The sequence below is a fragment of the Giraffa tippelskirchi genome, chromosome 12 (genome assembly GCF_054371585.1).
Source record: "Giraffa tippelskirchi isolate mGirTip1 chromosome 12, T2T-mGirTip1v1.2.pri, whole genome shotgun sequence".
NCBI lineage: Eukaryota > Metazoa > Chordata > Mammalia > Artiodactyla > Giraffidae > Giraffa > Giraffa tippelskirchi.
Window position 1 is genome coordinate 60,494,428 of NC_137286.1, and position 12,419 is coordinate 60,506,846.

The 12,419-nt window shown below is 51.6% G+C and overlaps 1 protein-coding gene across 4 annotated transcripts in view; it reads left to right on the forward strand.

Annotated features, from left to right (window-relative positions):
- Positions 1 to 209: 209 nt before the first annotated feature.
- Positions 210 to 12,419, forward strand: part of ALDH1A3 (aldehyde dehydrogenase 1 family member A3) — a 38,872-nt gene continuing 26,662 nt past the window's right edge. For all 4 annotated transcript variants that reach the window (XR_014071840.1, XM_081551970.1, XM_081551971.1 and 1 more), the window contains exons 1-3: positions 210 to 370; positions 5,589 to 5,693; positions 8,003 to 8,143. Coding sequence is in view for 3 of the 4 variants with exons in the window: in XM_081551970.1 (XP_081408096.1) it covers positions 272 to 370; positions 5,589 to 5,693; positions 8,003 to 8,143 (345 nt within the window). In the remaining variant the exon portion in view is untranslated. The remainder of the gene's footprint in view (positions 371 to 5,588; positions 5,694 to 8,002; positions 8,144 to 12,419) is intronic.

Genomic DNA, 12,419 nt, shown 5'->3' on the forward strand with positions numbered 1-12,419 from the left:
CTCCGGGGCGGGGAGAGCGCGGCGCGGTGGCCGGGCCGGGGGTGGCCGGGCTCCCGCAGGGGCGGCGGGCGGGGTGGGGTGAGGCGGGCCGGCCCCCTCCCCTCCCGCCCGCCCGCCCGCCCTTCCTCCCGTCCTGCAGCCAATTAGACAACCCCCTCGGGCGGGAGGCGTGGGGCGCTCCATAAAGCGGCGCGGAGCTGTCACCCTGCGAGCAGGCTGCGCACCGCCCAGGCCGGAGCAGGCGCCGCGGGCCAGGGAGCGCGGAGGAGCCATGGCCACCACCAACGGGGCTGTGGAGAACGGGCAGCCGGACAGGAAGGCGCCCGCCCTGCCGCGCCCCGTCCGCAACCTGGAGGTCAAGTTCACCAAGGTGAGACGGGCCCGCGTCCCACCCGACGGCAGCCTGGCTCTGCGCTGGGCTGCCCGGCCGGGCGGGGGGCGTGGACGAGGGGCCCGCAGGCCGGGAGCCCCGCCGCCGCGCTCGGAGCGTGCGGGGGCCTGGGGCGGCGGCGTCCGCCCGGCGCTTCTGGGACCCGAGCCTCTGCGCCGGGCCCGGCCCTCCCGAAGCCGCGTTCAGCGCTGGACATCCCGGGCGGAAGCCCGCGCCCCACCCGCGTCCGCCGCGCACCCCGAAAGGGACTCCGCGATCAGCACCCCCAGACGGACTCTCCGGCGCCGAACCCGGGAGAGGGAGGCTCTGCCGCGGCCGCTCGGTGCTAGGCTGCGGCCGCTGCGGCCCCGACGTGCCCTTGCAGGGCCCGCTTTGAAGGCGAGCGGCGGGCCGCGGGGACCGGCGCGGTGGTCTCCCTGCAGACCCTGAGGCGAGGTCTCCGGGGCTGAAGGGGTCGAGCTTCGGGGTGGTCAGAGGGTGCCTGAAAACGCCGAGAGCCGCTCCGCGAGGTCGGGCTGTCCTGGGAAGCGTCCGGAAAACGTCAGCGGGAGCAAGCGGAGAGAAGGGCACCTCCCGTGCTTAGCTCAGCTCGTCCCAGCTTATCAGCAGAGCCAGGGCTAGTGGGAAGGTGTCCCGGAGCCCCGAGACCCTGGTCTTGGCAGATCAGGGTCTCGGGTCTGGGCCTGGGAGACCGCGGGTTGCAGGGCTCCGTCGTGCCGCGGAGTCCTGCAGCTCGCGGTACTCTCTGCGCCGCGGGGTCGGCAGGCGGGAGCATCGCAAAGCGCCGGGATCACCTGCTTGGGGCAGAGAGGAAGATGGCGAGGCCTGAGCTGGGCACAGTTGGCAGCCCCGCGGCCAGCGCGGAGCGCGTCCTCTGCAGTGCAGGGACACCCCGAAGCTGTTTGGAAGCTACTGGACTGGGTCTGGGGGCATTCCAGGGACGCAGGCCAAAAGTCACTGTGGGCTTCGCGTTCTTCAAGTTTATCTCCTTTTATTTTTGTGTCTTATCCTTTGCTACCACCCCCACCCCGCCATCCCGACTTCAGCTGACACAGCACTTAGAAAATTCCTCCATCAATTTGCTTTCAAAAGTAGCAATTATGTGTCTCAAATAGTTTTAATCAAGCAGAGAAAGTTGCAGGCCACTATGTGTGGCCTTCAGATTTTGATCTCCTGGCACGTATGGTCGGCTGGACCTCTGATCACATGACTTTGAAATTAACTGTTTCCAGAGGGCTCTGTAATCAACGGAGACAATTCGATGGAGACCCTTTTTGATGTAGTTTCATAAGTAGGAGCAGCTTCAGAGTGCAAATCCTGGGAACGATGGGAATAGTCCCTAAATGCTTCTAGCCCCTAACACTGTCGGTTGCCACCTGTCGTAGGTGGTGGTGGCATTTTATTTTTCTTTTATAGAAACCAAAAATTATATATATATTGTTTTCGTATTCCTTTTTACCTTTTATAGTGCTATCAGAGCAATGTTGCCACATATGGAAAGTTGCCTCTTTGTCTGCGATTCTTCCTGGCGCTTTGCAAGCGTAGATGCAGCCCTTACTTAGAGAGGTGGATCTTAGCACGCTCACAGAGTGACCAGTCAGTCTTTGTTGTCTGGCTGGGTGTTCGTCTTCTTAGTGGAGTAGAACCGGGTTGTGACTAAGGCTCAGGGGACGGCATGAGATGGAGGAGGCTGGAAAGCCAGATCCTTAGCGGCTTCCGGCGATGATGACTGGAGAAGCCGGACAGCAGGCCCCTGCGCCCTCTTTTCTGTGGGAGCCTCGCTGTCCCCACTCCAGGCCCACCTCACAGAGGCCTCCTCCTAGCGCTTGTGGGGTTGGGGCACCAGGGTGGCTGTGACTGAGGGTGGGAGCCCAGGCAAGCAATGCTTACAGAGCCTCTGGCTGCAGAGGCAGCCGCCAGTGCTGAGGAAAGAAACAGAGAATCAGAGCTACAGAATCGAGGCCCTCCTGGCTGTGGAGTGTGTGAGCGGTAATGGTCTGTCGTTTTCCAAACTCGACTCCTGGTGCTTCTTGCTAACGGAGGACGTGCAGGAAATGGTGGGTCTGGGCCCCAGCCTTGGGGGGACCATGTCCCAGGGTAAGCCCAGTTTCTGTAAGGACGAAGCGCCTTTGTTTGTTTGCACGTTTTAACACTGGGCTCTGTTCTGTGATTTGGGGGAGGGGAGGGTCCCCTAGAAGCCCCACATAGGTCTCAGAGTGTAGCAGTCCCTTTCACTTCAGACAGCCCCTGACTTTCCTTAACAATTCTTACAGTAGCAGAAATTCTTTTTAAGATTTTCTGGCTCAATAAAACGCTGGTTTTTAATGATTGATTTTTATGTAAAGTAAAATTCCTTTGAATCTCCTTTTCTGAAAGCACTGCTTTTGAGTAGAGCCGAGGTCCAGTGGAAGTTCTGTAAGCGGTGACTGCAGAACTCTCTTATGTAACCACTACCCTCACCTCTCTGGGGCACCTGACAGCAACCATGGCTGTGGTCTTCCAACTCAGTCCGGATAGGATGCCATTCCATTCCTCCAGTAAAATGTGAACCCCATCTGCTGAGTGTAATGTAGTTTTGTTCCTCTGAAAGTTTTGTTTCTTACCAGTTCACAAGTCAAGGGAAACAGTTTTTTTTTTTTTAGATCCATTTTCCTGATTTAGGGTTCAAAACAAGAAAGCCAGCATAATTGATAGGCCACACTCACTGACCCCTGCCTCATTTGTGTTTTTGTTTTCTTTTAGTGCAGAGAAAAATCAACAGTAGAAACCACTTACAAGATTGCTTAGTAATGTAGTATAAAGCAAAAAATTTTGCTAAATTAGAAACATTGTGATGGGAAAATATGAGTAAAGTTGAGCAGTCTGAATTTTTTTTTTTAAGTTGCTGGTTAGAAAGGACTATGGATCAATGTCACAAACAACCAAGTAATTATTTTTTTGGAGGAACATGCTTGAAGCTGAAGTATAGCAGACATCTGATCATTGCAATCTGTTTTTATCCCCTTATTTATATTCTCTTCTACTACCTTCTCATTTTCCCTCCCCCTTGGAACTGATATCAGGAAGGTCCTAGAATCAGCAGATTTCACTGACAGTCTCTATTATCTAACCCACGAAATTTCATCTTCTGACAAATGGGCCTCTCTTCCTGGCTGCGCTTTCTTCCCTGTGCTAACTTAACCCCTCTTCTCTACTTATTAATTTCTCACTGTTACCGAGTGATTGCTTGCTGGATGGCAAAAGTGAACTCTCGGATTTGGTTTCAGCTGGAAGAATAAGCCTGTAATTGTAGCCTGGCCTTTCCCACATGCTTCCCTGGGGGCCTGGCCTCAGATTGAAGGCACTGCGCTTCCAGAAGTGGGATGGGCACGTCCCACAGTTGAGGGCCACTCTCGGCTCCGGACCCCACCTGGGGAGGCAGGGACACTCTGCTCACCTGCCCAGCCAGGGCTGGCCCTCTGTGCTTTGTCCCCACCACTCTCAAATTCCCCTGCTTTCCAGGGAGAGTTATCAAAACAGTGCCGCAGTGGCTTCCCAGAGAAGGCTTCCTTTCCCGTGAGCTTTGGCATTTTTACAGGACAGCTGAGGACAGAGAATATAGTCAGGTCACATGCTGGATAAATCGGCCACCCTCTCATCTGTCCTCACCGGCAAACCAGGTATTCCAAATGAACGAAATGCAGTCGTGCAAATTAGCCCTGTAGTGATGCAGTTCTCCCTTTAAATGAATCAAAGATAAGCATATAGATACATAGAATAAATGGATATAGAGACATGCATACAGATATATGTGTATAAACATATGAATATAGATATGGAGGCTTCCCTAGTGGCTCAGCGGTGAAGAATCCACCTGCCAATGCAGGAGACATAAGAGTTTCGGGTTCAATCCCTGAGTCAGGGAAGATCCCCTGGAAGAGGGCATGGCAACCCACTCCAGTATTCTTGCCTGGAGAATCCCACAGACAGAGGAGCCTGGCAGGCTATGGTCCATAGAGTCACAAAGAATCAGACATGACTGAAGTGACTTAGGATGAACATAGATATGGAGATGGAATCTGATGAGCTAGTTCTGTATTTAGAAATTGTTGATGACATTTTACTCGATGGAGATGCTTCTAAAGCATTTTAGCCATATTCACGACTGGGGTCTCTCTGATGCCATGATGGGCTCTGACCACGAGGTTGTCCCTGGCAGGTACAACGGAAGATTCTGTCCTCTTACTGGGTGGCCGGGACCTCCATTCTGTCAGAAAATGATTTGTATGGCATCTGTCACCTCAGTTCCTAGTTCTTTCCCCCAAATCCTCTCTTTTAATGTTTTTTAAGAATTTTAGGGTAAACTAAGAGTAAATAAAACACATATTTCAGTGCATAGACCATTAAATTCTTTTTAGTTTGTTCATAATGTATTTTTTTTTAATGTCTCTATTCTTGGCTATGTTCTAGATAACTGAGTCTCAGAACTAAGTGATTTTTGTGAGTTGATTCTTTAGTTCTGGATATAAGCAGTTAATTGCAACATATGTTGCTATAACCCGAACATTTCCTAACCCAGATATTTATCTTGCTATTCCAACACTGGCTTTTATTAAAGCCCAACATGAAAATAGACATTTTAAAGAGAATGGGGAGATGGCACTGATGTGCATTAATGAGGGCTAAAGGGTTATAGTGAGATCCTTTTATAAATCCAGTTCCTTGGCGGATCCAGCTGGGGTTGCAGCAGGGAGGAGGGAGAAGGGAACGCTAACTGCTGACATAGTCTTCAGGGGCAGGCAGATTGCTCGGCACTGTGTGTGTGTTTGTGTGTGTGTGTGTGTGTGTGTGTATTCGTCCCCTCAACTTGATGAGTGTGTAAAATTTAACTCATGCCCTTTTTGTAACTAACTCTTTTATTCTTCTGTGACTCCATCTTATTATCTAAAAGCATTTTAGAAAAAATTCTAAATTACTTCCATTTTATTTTGACAATTTGTAGTTCTCTGAAAATGTATTACAAGTCAGGAGACTTGAATTCTGTTGATAATTCTGAGTGTGCTCCCAGCTGGGCTCCCCTTCCAGGTCCCACCTGTAAAACGGCAGGCGGGCAGGTTGGCGGGAGGGAAAGAAAAGACGTGAGCTAAGGTCCTCAGCATGTTGGAATTCTATGATTTTGATTTAAGCCTAATGCATCACCACTTCCTTTCCTGGTTAGATATTCATCAACAATGAATGGAACGAATCCAAGAGTGGAAAAAAGTTTGCCACGTATAACCCTTCAACTCTAGAGAAAATATGTGAAGTAGAAGAAGGAGATAAGGTGGGTGCCCTCCCCCCGGCCCGGTAATTCAATTACAGATCACTAGAGGATAAGGAAGTGCTTCAGCTTAGCTGTAAGTCAGAGCTGGTCCACACTGAGGTGGAACGTGAGCAAGCTGCTTCGTAGACACATGGCCCAGAATGGGATCAATTAGGGACCCTGTGCTGTACAGTCCTTCTCCTTTGATAGATGTTTCTCCCTCTGTGAGGATGACTTCAGCCATCCTTATCACGTGGCTAAAGGAAAGGTTTTTATCAATGATTTGAACCTGGCAGCATTAAAGAATCTTTCCTGAAAGCATTTCCGGCTGGCTGGTATGTTTCACCAAATGCAACATTCTGGCAGGAGACACTTTTTAAAAAAAAGACTTGAAGGAGAAAAGACTTGCTAAGTCATGCAGAAGTAATAATGTTATGCAATTGCCAGATTTTTTTTTTCTACCAGAAACTTAAATGATTGTGTAAAGCTATAGCCTATAACCCTATTTGATAGTGCAGGGTATATTGTATAAGCTATATTATACAATATATATATTTATATATTAATTGTATTATTATATGTAAAGCTCAACGACTCCTAGGTATGTCCTTGATACATTTCAAACCATGAAATATTTTTTGAATATGTGTCATTGGGGAAAATGTTGAAAGTACAGCTTTTGTAAGAAGGAAAGAGAAACGGAACCTTCTTCTCAGCCACTGGAGTTCTTATCTGATGTTCATAAATATGTAGGTAGGGTGAATGACGTGTGTAAAATAGGCTTGAATCTGATTCTAGTAGCGGTACTTTTGTGATGGTGTACCATGCACCTTGTTCCCACCTGTTCAGACCCTCCCGCGTGCAGCACCCCATGAAAAGCTCTGTGTATATAGTATTAGCACCGAGGAGCTTGTGTGAAGACGTCAGAGTGTAGGGGTGGGACACAATGCTGAGCAGGTCTCCCAGGTGTAGTACACAGGGGTCAGGGAGCAGTGAGATCCCCGCCGCGGGCTGTGGCTCATCCCATGGTCTGAGTGACTGTTCCAAGCACCAGAAGACAGAGGCTTCCCCATCCCTGCAGCTGGAGAATTCCTGGCCTCCACTCCAGAGCCTGGGACAAGGAATTCAAAGTCTTAATATCTCCCTTGCCAAAGTTTCTACTCCCCTGCAAGCCCATTTTGGATACACAGAATCTTGGTGGAGTGTCCCTCTTGACTGCTGCTGGGTGTCCACTGCTGGCTGCATCTCCCTAAGGAAGAGAGGCTCAGAGGGATCTGGGGGGTGAGTCCCATCATTACCAACCAAAGCCTCAAACCTCATTTTCTTGAGTATAAAAACGGATGTCAGGGAATCCCCTGGCAGTCCAGTGGTTAGGATTCTGAACTTACACTGCAGGGAATGCAGGTTTGATCGCTAGTCGGGGAACTAAGATTTGCAGGCCACACGATGTGGCCAAGCAATATTAAAAAAATAAAAATTTTGCAAGAATGGGTGACATTACTCTAAATAGCTCTCATTCTTTCCTATTAAAGAAGATTTGATTGTAATTCTTCTATCAGTGCCCAGAAGATCCAGTTCTTTGTCTATAAAATGATCACAGCTCCCAGGGGACAGCTGATAGTGTTGTTTAGGTGCTGAGTCATGTCCAGCTCTTTTGTGACCCATGCTCCTCAGTCCATGGTATTTCCAGGCAAGAATACTAGAGTAGGTTACTATTTCCTTTTCCAGGGGATCTTTCCGACCCAAGGATTGAAATCGCATCTCCTGCATTTCAGGCAGATTCTTTACCACTGAGCCACCAGGGAAGCCTCAGGGGACAGGTGAAGTGAGGCTAAAGGGAGAAGTCCCTGATGTGGACTTTTTCAATATGGTCAGTTCTGAGATCCAGAAGAGAACTCTTGCCCCTGTTCTTGGACCGCATGTGGTTCTCAGCTGGAGTAAAGTGCCAAGTCAGACATTTCCCACCTCGTTGGTGAGCTGTGGGAGTGTGTTTGTGTCCAAACTTAGGTAGTAGGTAGATGCCCTTTTCCTACGTAGGTCAGCAAGAAAAATGATTACAGACAGTGGTCCTACAACTATTTTAAATACTTTGTACAATCAGAAGGAAAGTTAATCCTTGGCCCTTGTAGAAAACTTGAAAGACTTCAAGAAAAAAACAAAATCCCTTAGAAGTCCCTGACCATTGAAGCGATTGGAAACCTGGCGACTGCTCTGAGCTGCTCCCTCACCTCCATCCTCCATGCCAGGATGGAGGCTGGACTCTGCAGTTCCTGGCCAGCCGAGCCCTCCGTGAAAGGTGACACGCTCTCTCGGTTGTTTCGGCCTCGCAGCCCGACGTGGACAAGGCGGTGGAGGCCGCACAAGCCGCCTTCCAGAGGGGCTCTCCGTGGCGCCGGCTGGACGCCCCGAGCCGCGGCCGGCTGCTGCATCAGCTGGCGGACCTGGTGGAGCGGGACCGCGCCGTCCTGGCGGTGAGTACCCAGGACCCGCGTGGGGAGGGGGCGTGGGCCAGCTGGCGCCCCGGGCTCACCCCTTCCGGCGCAGGAGAGAGGACCGGGGTGCCGGGTCGGGAGGTGGGAGGTGCTGCGCTGCCCTTTGAGGCGTGGCTCTCCAGCCCCAGGCCGGCGTCCGCACCCCTGGACTCAGACGATCCGTTCTGAGGTCAGACTTTTGCCCCCTGCGGCTGTCTTCTCTGCCTGAGGAAGTTCCGCTCCACTAGTGGCTCCCAGACTCCAGATGCTCACAGACAGCCGGGCTGGGCCGTGCCTTGGTCCTACCGGCACAGTTATGAGCTTAACTGGTTTTCTTATATCAACTCCTTTCCAAACTGAAATTTAACCTCATCCTAAGGGACAATATCCATGAAATTACAGGTGTAATGTGCTGGTGTAGTTTTTCTAATACTTACTGAAATAAATGCCACCCCTTGACACAGAATAAGTGTCCATATGCAGCTTAAAAATCACCCGTTTCACCCTTGAAATGGGCAGTGGTGTGTGTGGAGTGATGGTGAGGGTGGAATAACAGTTACAGGAAACTTCAGAGTGTGAAAGACCTAGGTTCGAACTCCAGTTCCGCCGCTTACCAGCTACGTGACTTTGGACAAGTTGCTCAGCCTCCCTGAGCGTATGTTTCTTCATGGAGAATGTCACGATTAATGATATCTGAGCGTTGTGAGAATGATCCACTTAAAATCCTTTGCAGTCCTTGTCATCCAGTAAGCACTAAACGGATGACAGCTATTATTAATAATGCCATCTGAGGACCAGGTGCTAGGCTCAGCTGTGTGTTCTCCTGGCGATTTCTAGCACCTTAATTCCTCAGCGGCAAAATGTATACGTGGATTCATCCCATTGTGTGAGGTTGGGCTGCTCTCATGAGATGGGCTGTGAAGACATTCAGGAGTTGAAAGTGCAGAATTTACTGGGATCCTCAGACCTTCCTTTGGTCTTGAGGCAGGTGACGGATCAGAGGAGATCCCGGGGCCCTGGGGCCTTCTCCTTCACCGCCCACACGCGCAGCTCTCCTAGCTCAGATTCCCGTGTAACACTTGTCCCAGAACCGGAGGCTCAGTTGGTAGGAAAGGAAATCTCCTTTTTGGCTTCTGATTTGGAAAAACGGTTCTTTCCTTTCTTGATGTTGGGAATGAGTGGTCAGGTGGACACCCGCAGGGACACCCGCAGCTAGGACGCTGAGATTCTCTTGGCCTTGCTTGTGTGTCATGGGTGGAGGCTGGAGAAACTCCATTTCTGGGGCGTGTTGCCCTGAGGGTGCGTCCACACACACGGAGAGACCTGCAGCTTCCTTCCTCCGCCCCAGCTGGCCAGCCTGCAGTGGGGGGGTGGCGGGGGGAGAGATCCCTCCAGGGTCAATGTCTCTCTCCACAGAGCCTCTGGTTTCTTCCTGCAGCAAAAGCCAGTCTCAACTCTCAAGCTGCCAAACTGGCTTCTTCAAAAACATTTCTGTTTTCCCCCAGCATGAGCTCATCCGTCTGCAATGTCCGTGAGGACTCAGAGCAGGCGGGAGAGGATGTGCCTGGTACCCTCCCCTCCCTGTCCTGAAGCATCAGTATCATCTTGGGGTGCGGTGGCTGCAAGGCCACCCCCTTCACCTTCAGCCCTCTTGGCTGTCCTGGAAGGCTGCTGTGAGCGCACGTGGAGCAGGTTGCCTCTGCCATCGAGACTCACTGCCCACGAGACGTAGGGTCCAGCTTTTCACCGCATTGTGGAATGGACAAGAGAGTGACCGGCAAATACAGTTTTTAGAACCCAGACCGCATCACGGAAAAGCACGCCCTTGAGAGGGTTTTCCTGCCTTCTCCTGCACAAGATGCCTCTTCCATCATGTTCCCTTGCCAGCTTGTTGGCTGTGACGGAGCTGGGCCTGAATACTTTGTGTTCAGTGGTTGGAGACCGTGGGCACATCCAGCGGACCCGGCAATCTCTCCCTCACAGCGGTCCCTGGAACCAGGCTCTGGTGTTCAGATGCTCATCTCGGGAGCCTCCAAAGAGGAGCTGTCACTGTTTGCTCTTGTCTGAAGCAGAGCCCCACTTTTGAGCCCTTCATTTAAGCCTCAGCACTAGGGCGTCGTGGGCACGTCCCCACCGCACTTTCCCTTCATTCTTTAGTGTTTAAGGGTTAGCATGTGTTGATTTCTCAGAAGGTATATTTTTCTCCTAACATGTTAAAAAGAAACTTAGAAGCAGCTGGGGTTCTTTCATGGTCCAGCCACAATAATTGTTTAAAAGCCAAGCGAGTAGCTAACTCTTGATCTCTCAGCTTCATGTCTGCGTAATCACCTGAAAATCGTTTTTGTTTTTGTTTTTTTTTTTGTAAGAGCTTCCTTTCTAAAACTGTCATGACCCCATTTTGCTTGGAAAGATTCCATGACACCGACCTGGCAAATTCCGGTTATCATGAGAGTAAGCAAATGTGACTAAATTGATAATAAAAATAGTGCTTGTTGAATGCTCACTTTGTCCCAGGCTTGTTGTAGGCCCTTGATCTGTAGTATTTATCATCCTGTTTCAAAGATAAGAATGCTGCAGCCCAGAGAGGTTAGGTCATCTGTCCTAGTTTACCCAGCCAGACGGTGAGCCAGGACTGGAGCTGGGCAGTGGCTCAGGCCCCGTGCGTCCCCACAAAGCTCTGCCCAGCCCTTGCCTTTTTTCCCATCCCAGAAAAGGGCCAAGAACAAGCTCCAGGTTCTGCTGATAGATGACCAGATGCTATGTGGAGCAGCTGGGCCCTGGAGAATTTTGGCATTAGTTACAATTGTTAAGTTTCCCCTTGGAAAAGAAAAGTTCCAACTTGGAATGTAAATCAACAGGAGCCAAAGGTACAGTGCACTGGCCGTCACATTGCCCTGGCTGGGCCCCTGAGCAGCTTCCATCAGGGCTGAGACACACCCCAGACCCAGACCAGCCCTGTCATCTCTAGCAGCGCTCAGTCCTGTCTCCTCACTGTCCCCAGATGAGGCTTGCTGGCCACCTGCCCGGCCCCAAAAGGGAAAATAATGACAATCGTCACAGATCTTATTATCATCATTTGAACAGTGGATGTGACGGGTACCATGGGCAGACGCTGCTGTTAGTGCTTTATTATGGGACTCCTCTAACCTGCACAGTACTCCTGTAGGGTAGATACCATTATTATTGTTGTTTTACAGGTGAGGGAACTGAGGCAGGATGAAATTCAGGAACTTGCCATGGCCACTCAGCTGAGAATGGGTTGCCTCCTGTTCAGAGAATGCTTGGTTCTTTCCTGAAGTGAAGATAAGGTGGCCCCAGCCGTTCACTTGGCCATCCTACATCCTTTCCAGGTGCAGAAGTCCAGGGCAGCCGTCTGAAGAGCATCACTGCCCTGATGGAAGTCAGAAGCCCCAGATGCAGTGCCGGCCATACCCCTACCCTCTTGATAACACAAATGGGTCCTGGGCTCTGTTAGCCTTGGCATGTGCACCTTGAAGCTGGAGCAGAGCCATTCACCCTCGTCTCAGAGACGAGGTGTCTGCGCCTGCGCACGGAGGGGCCTCTCTTCCTTTGTAAACTGGCATCTCGCCCCAGTGACCCAACGACCAGAATCCTGCCCTGGGCTCTGTGTCAGGTGGCAGCTTCCTGCAGCCATGGATGCGGCTACAGCCCTGGGCTCTACCAGGGCCGCTTGTCTGAGGGACACGGGGGTTCTCTTGAGCCTGGTTGGAAACAGAAAAGAGTCCGTACCCTTGAGTGACTGCGTGCGCGCCTGGGGAGCAGTCACCCCTCACCACCCAGGGCGAGCCTGCTCACTTCCCAGCCCGCATCTGGCTGGCGGCCCGCGCAGAATGCGCGGGGAGCGCGGAGTCACGCCTCTGGGCTGCTTGTCGACTCTTTAGGGCCCGTCACGCTTTCCACAGCTGTGCTGGTCCACGAGGCCGAGAAGAGAGAACCCAGGGCCCCTTCTCCTCTGTTAGAGGACCTAGCCCCCTTCCCAGCCAAGCTGAAGCCGTCACACCTTCTGCGAGCCTCCTGGAACGCGCAGACTCACGTGGCCAACGGCGCTCCCGAAGGACGACGGAAGGCCATGCTAAAGCACATTTGTTCCCTCCCCTTGAGGCACCAGACCAGCGGCGTGCCGTCCTTCACAGACCCATGGCCATGCTCTGGCCGATCCCCCAGGTTGAGGTGTTTGGAAAGAAAAGCAGTCCTCGACAGCCTGGGACAGGTCTTATCTCGAGCGTGATGTCTTGCTTTCAGAGACTCGCATGGC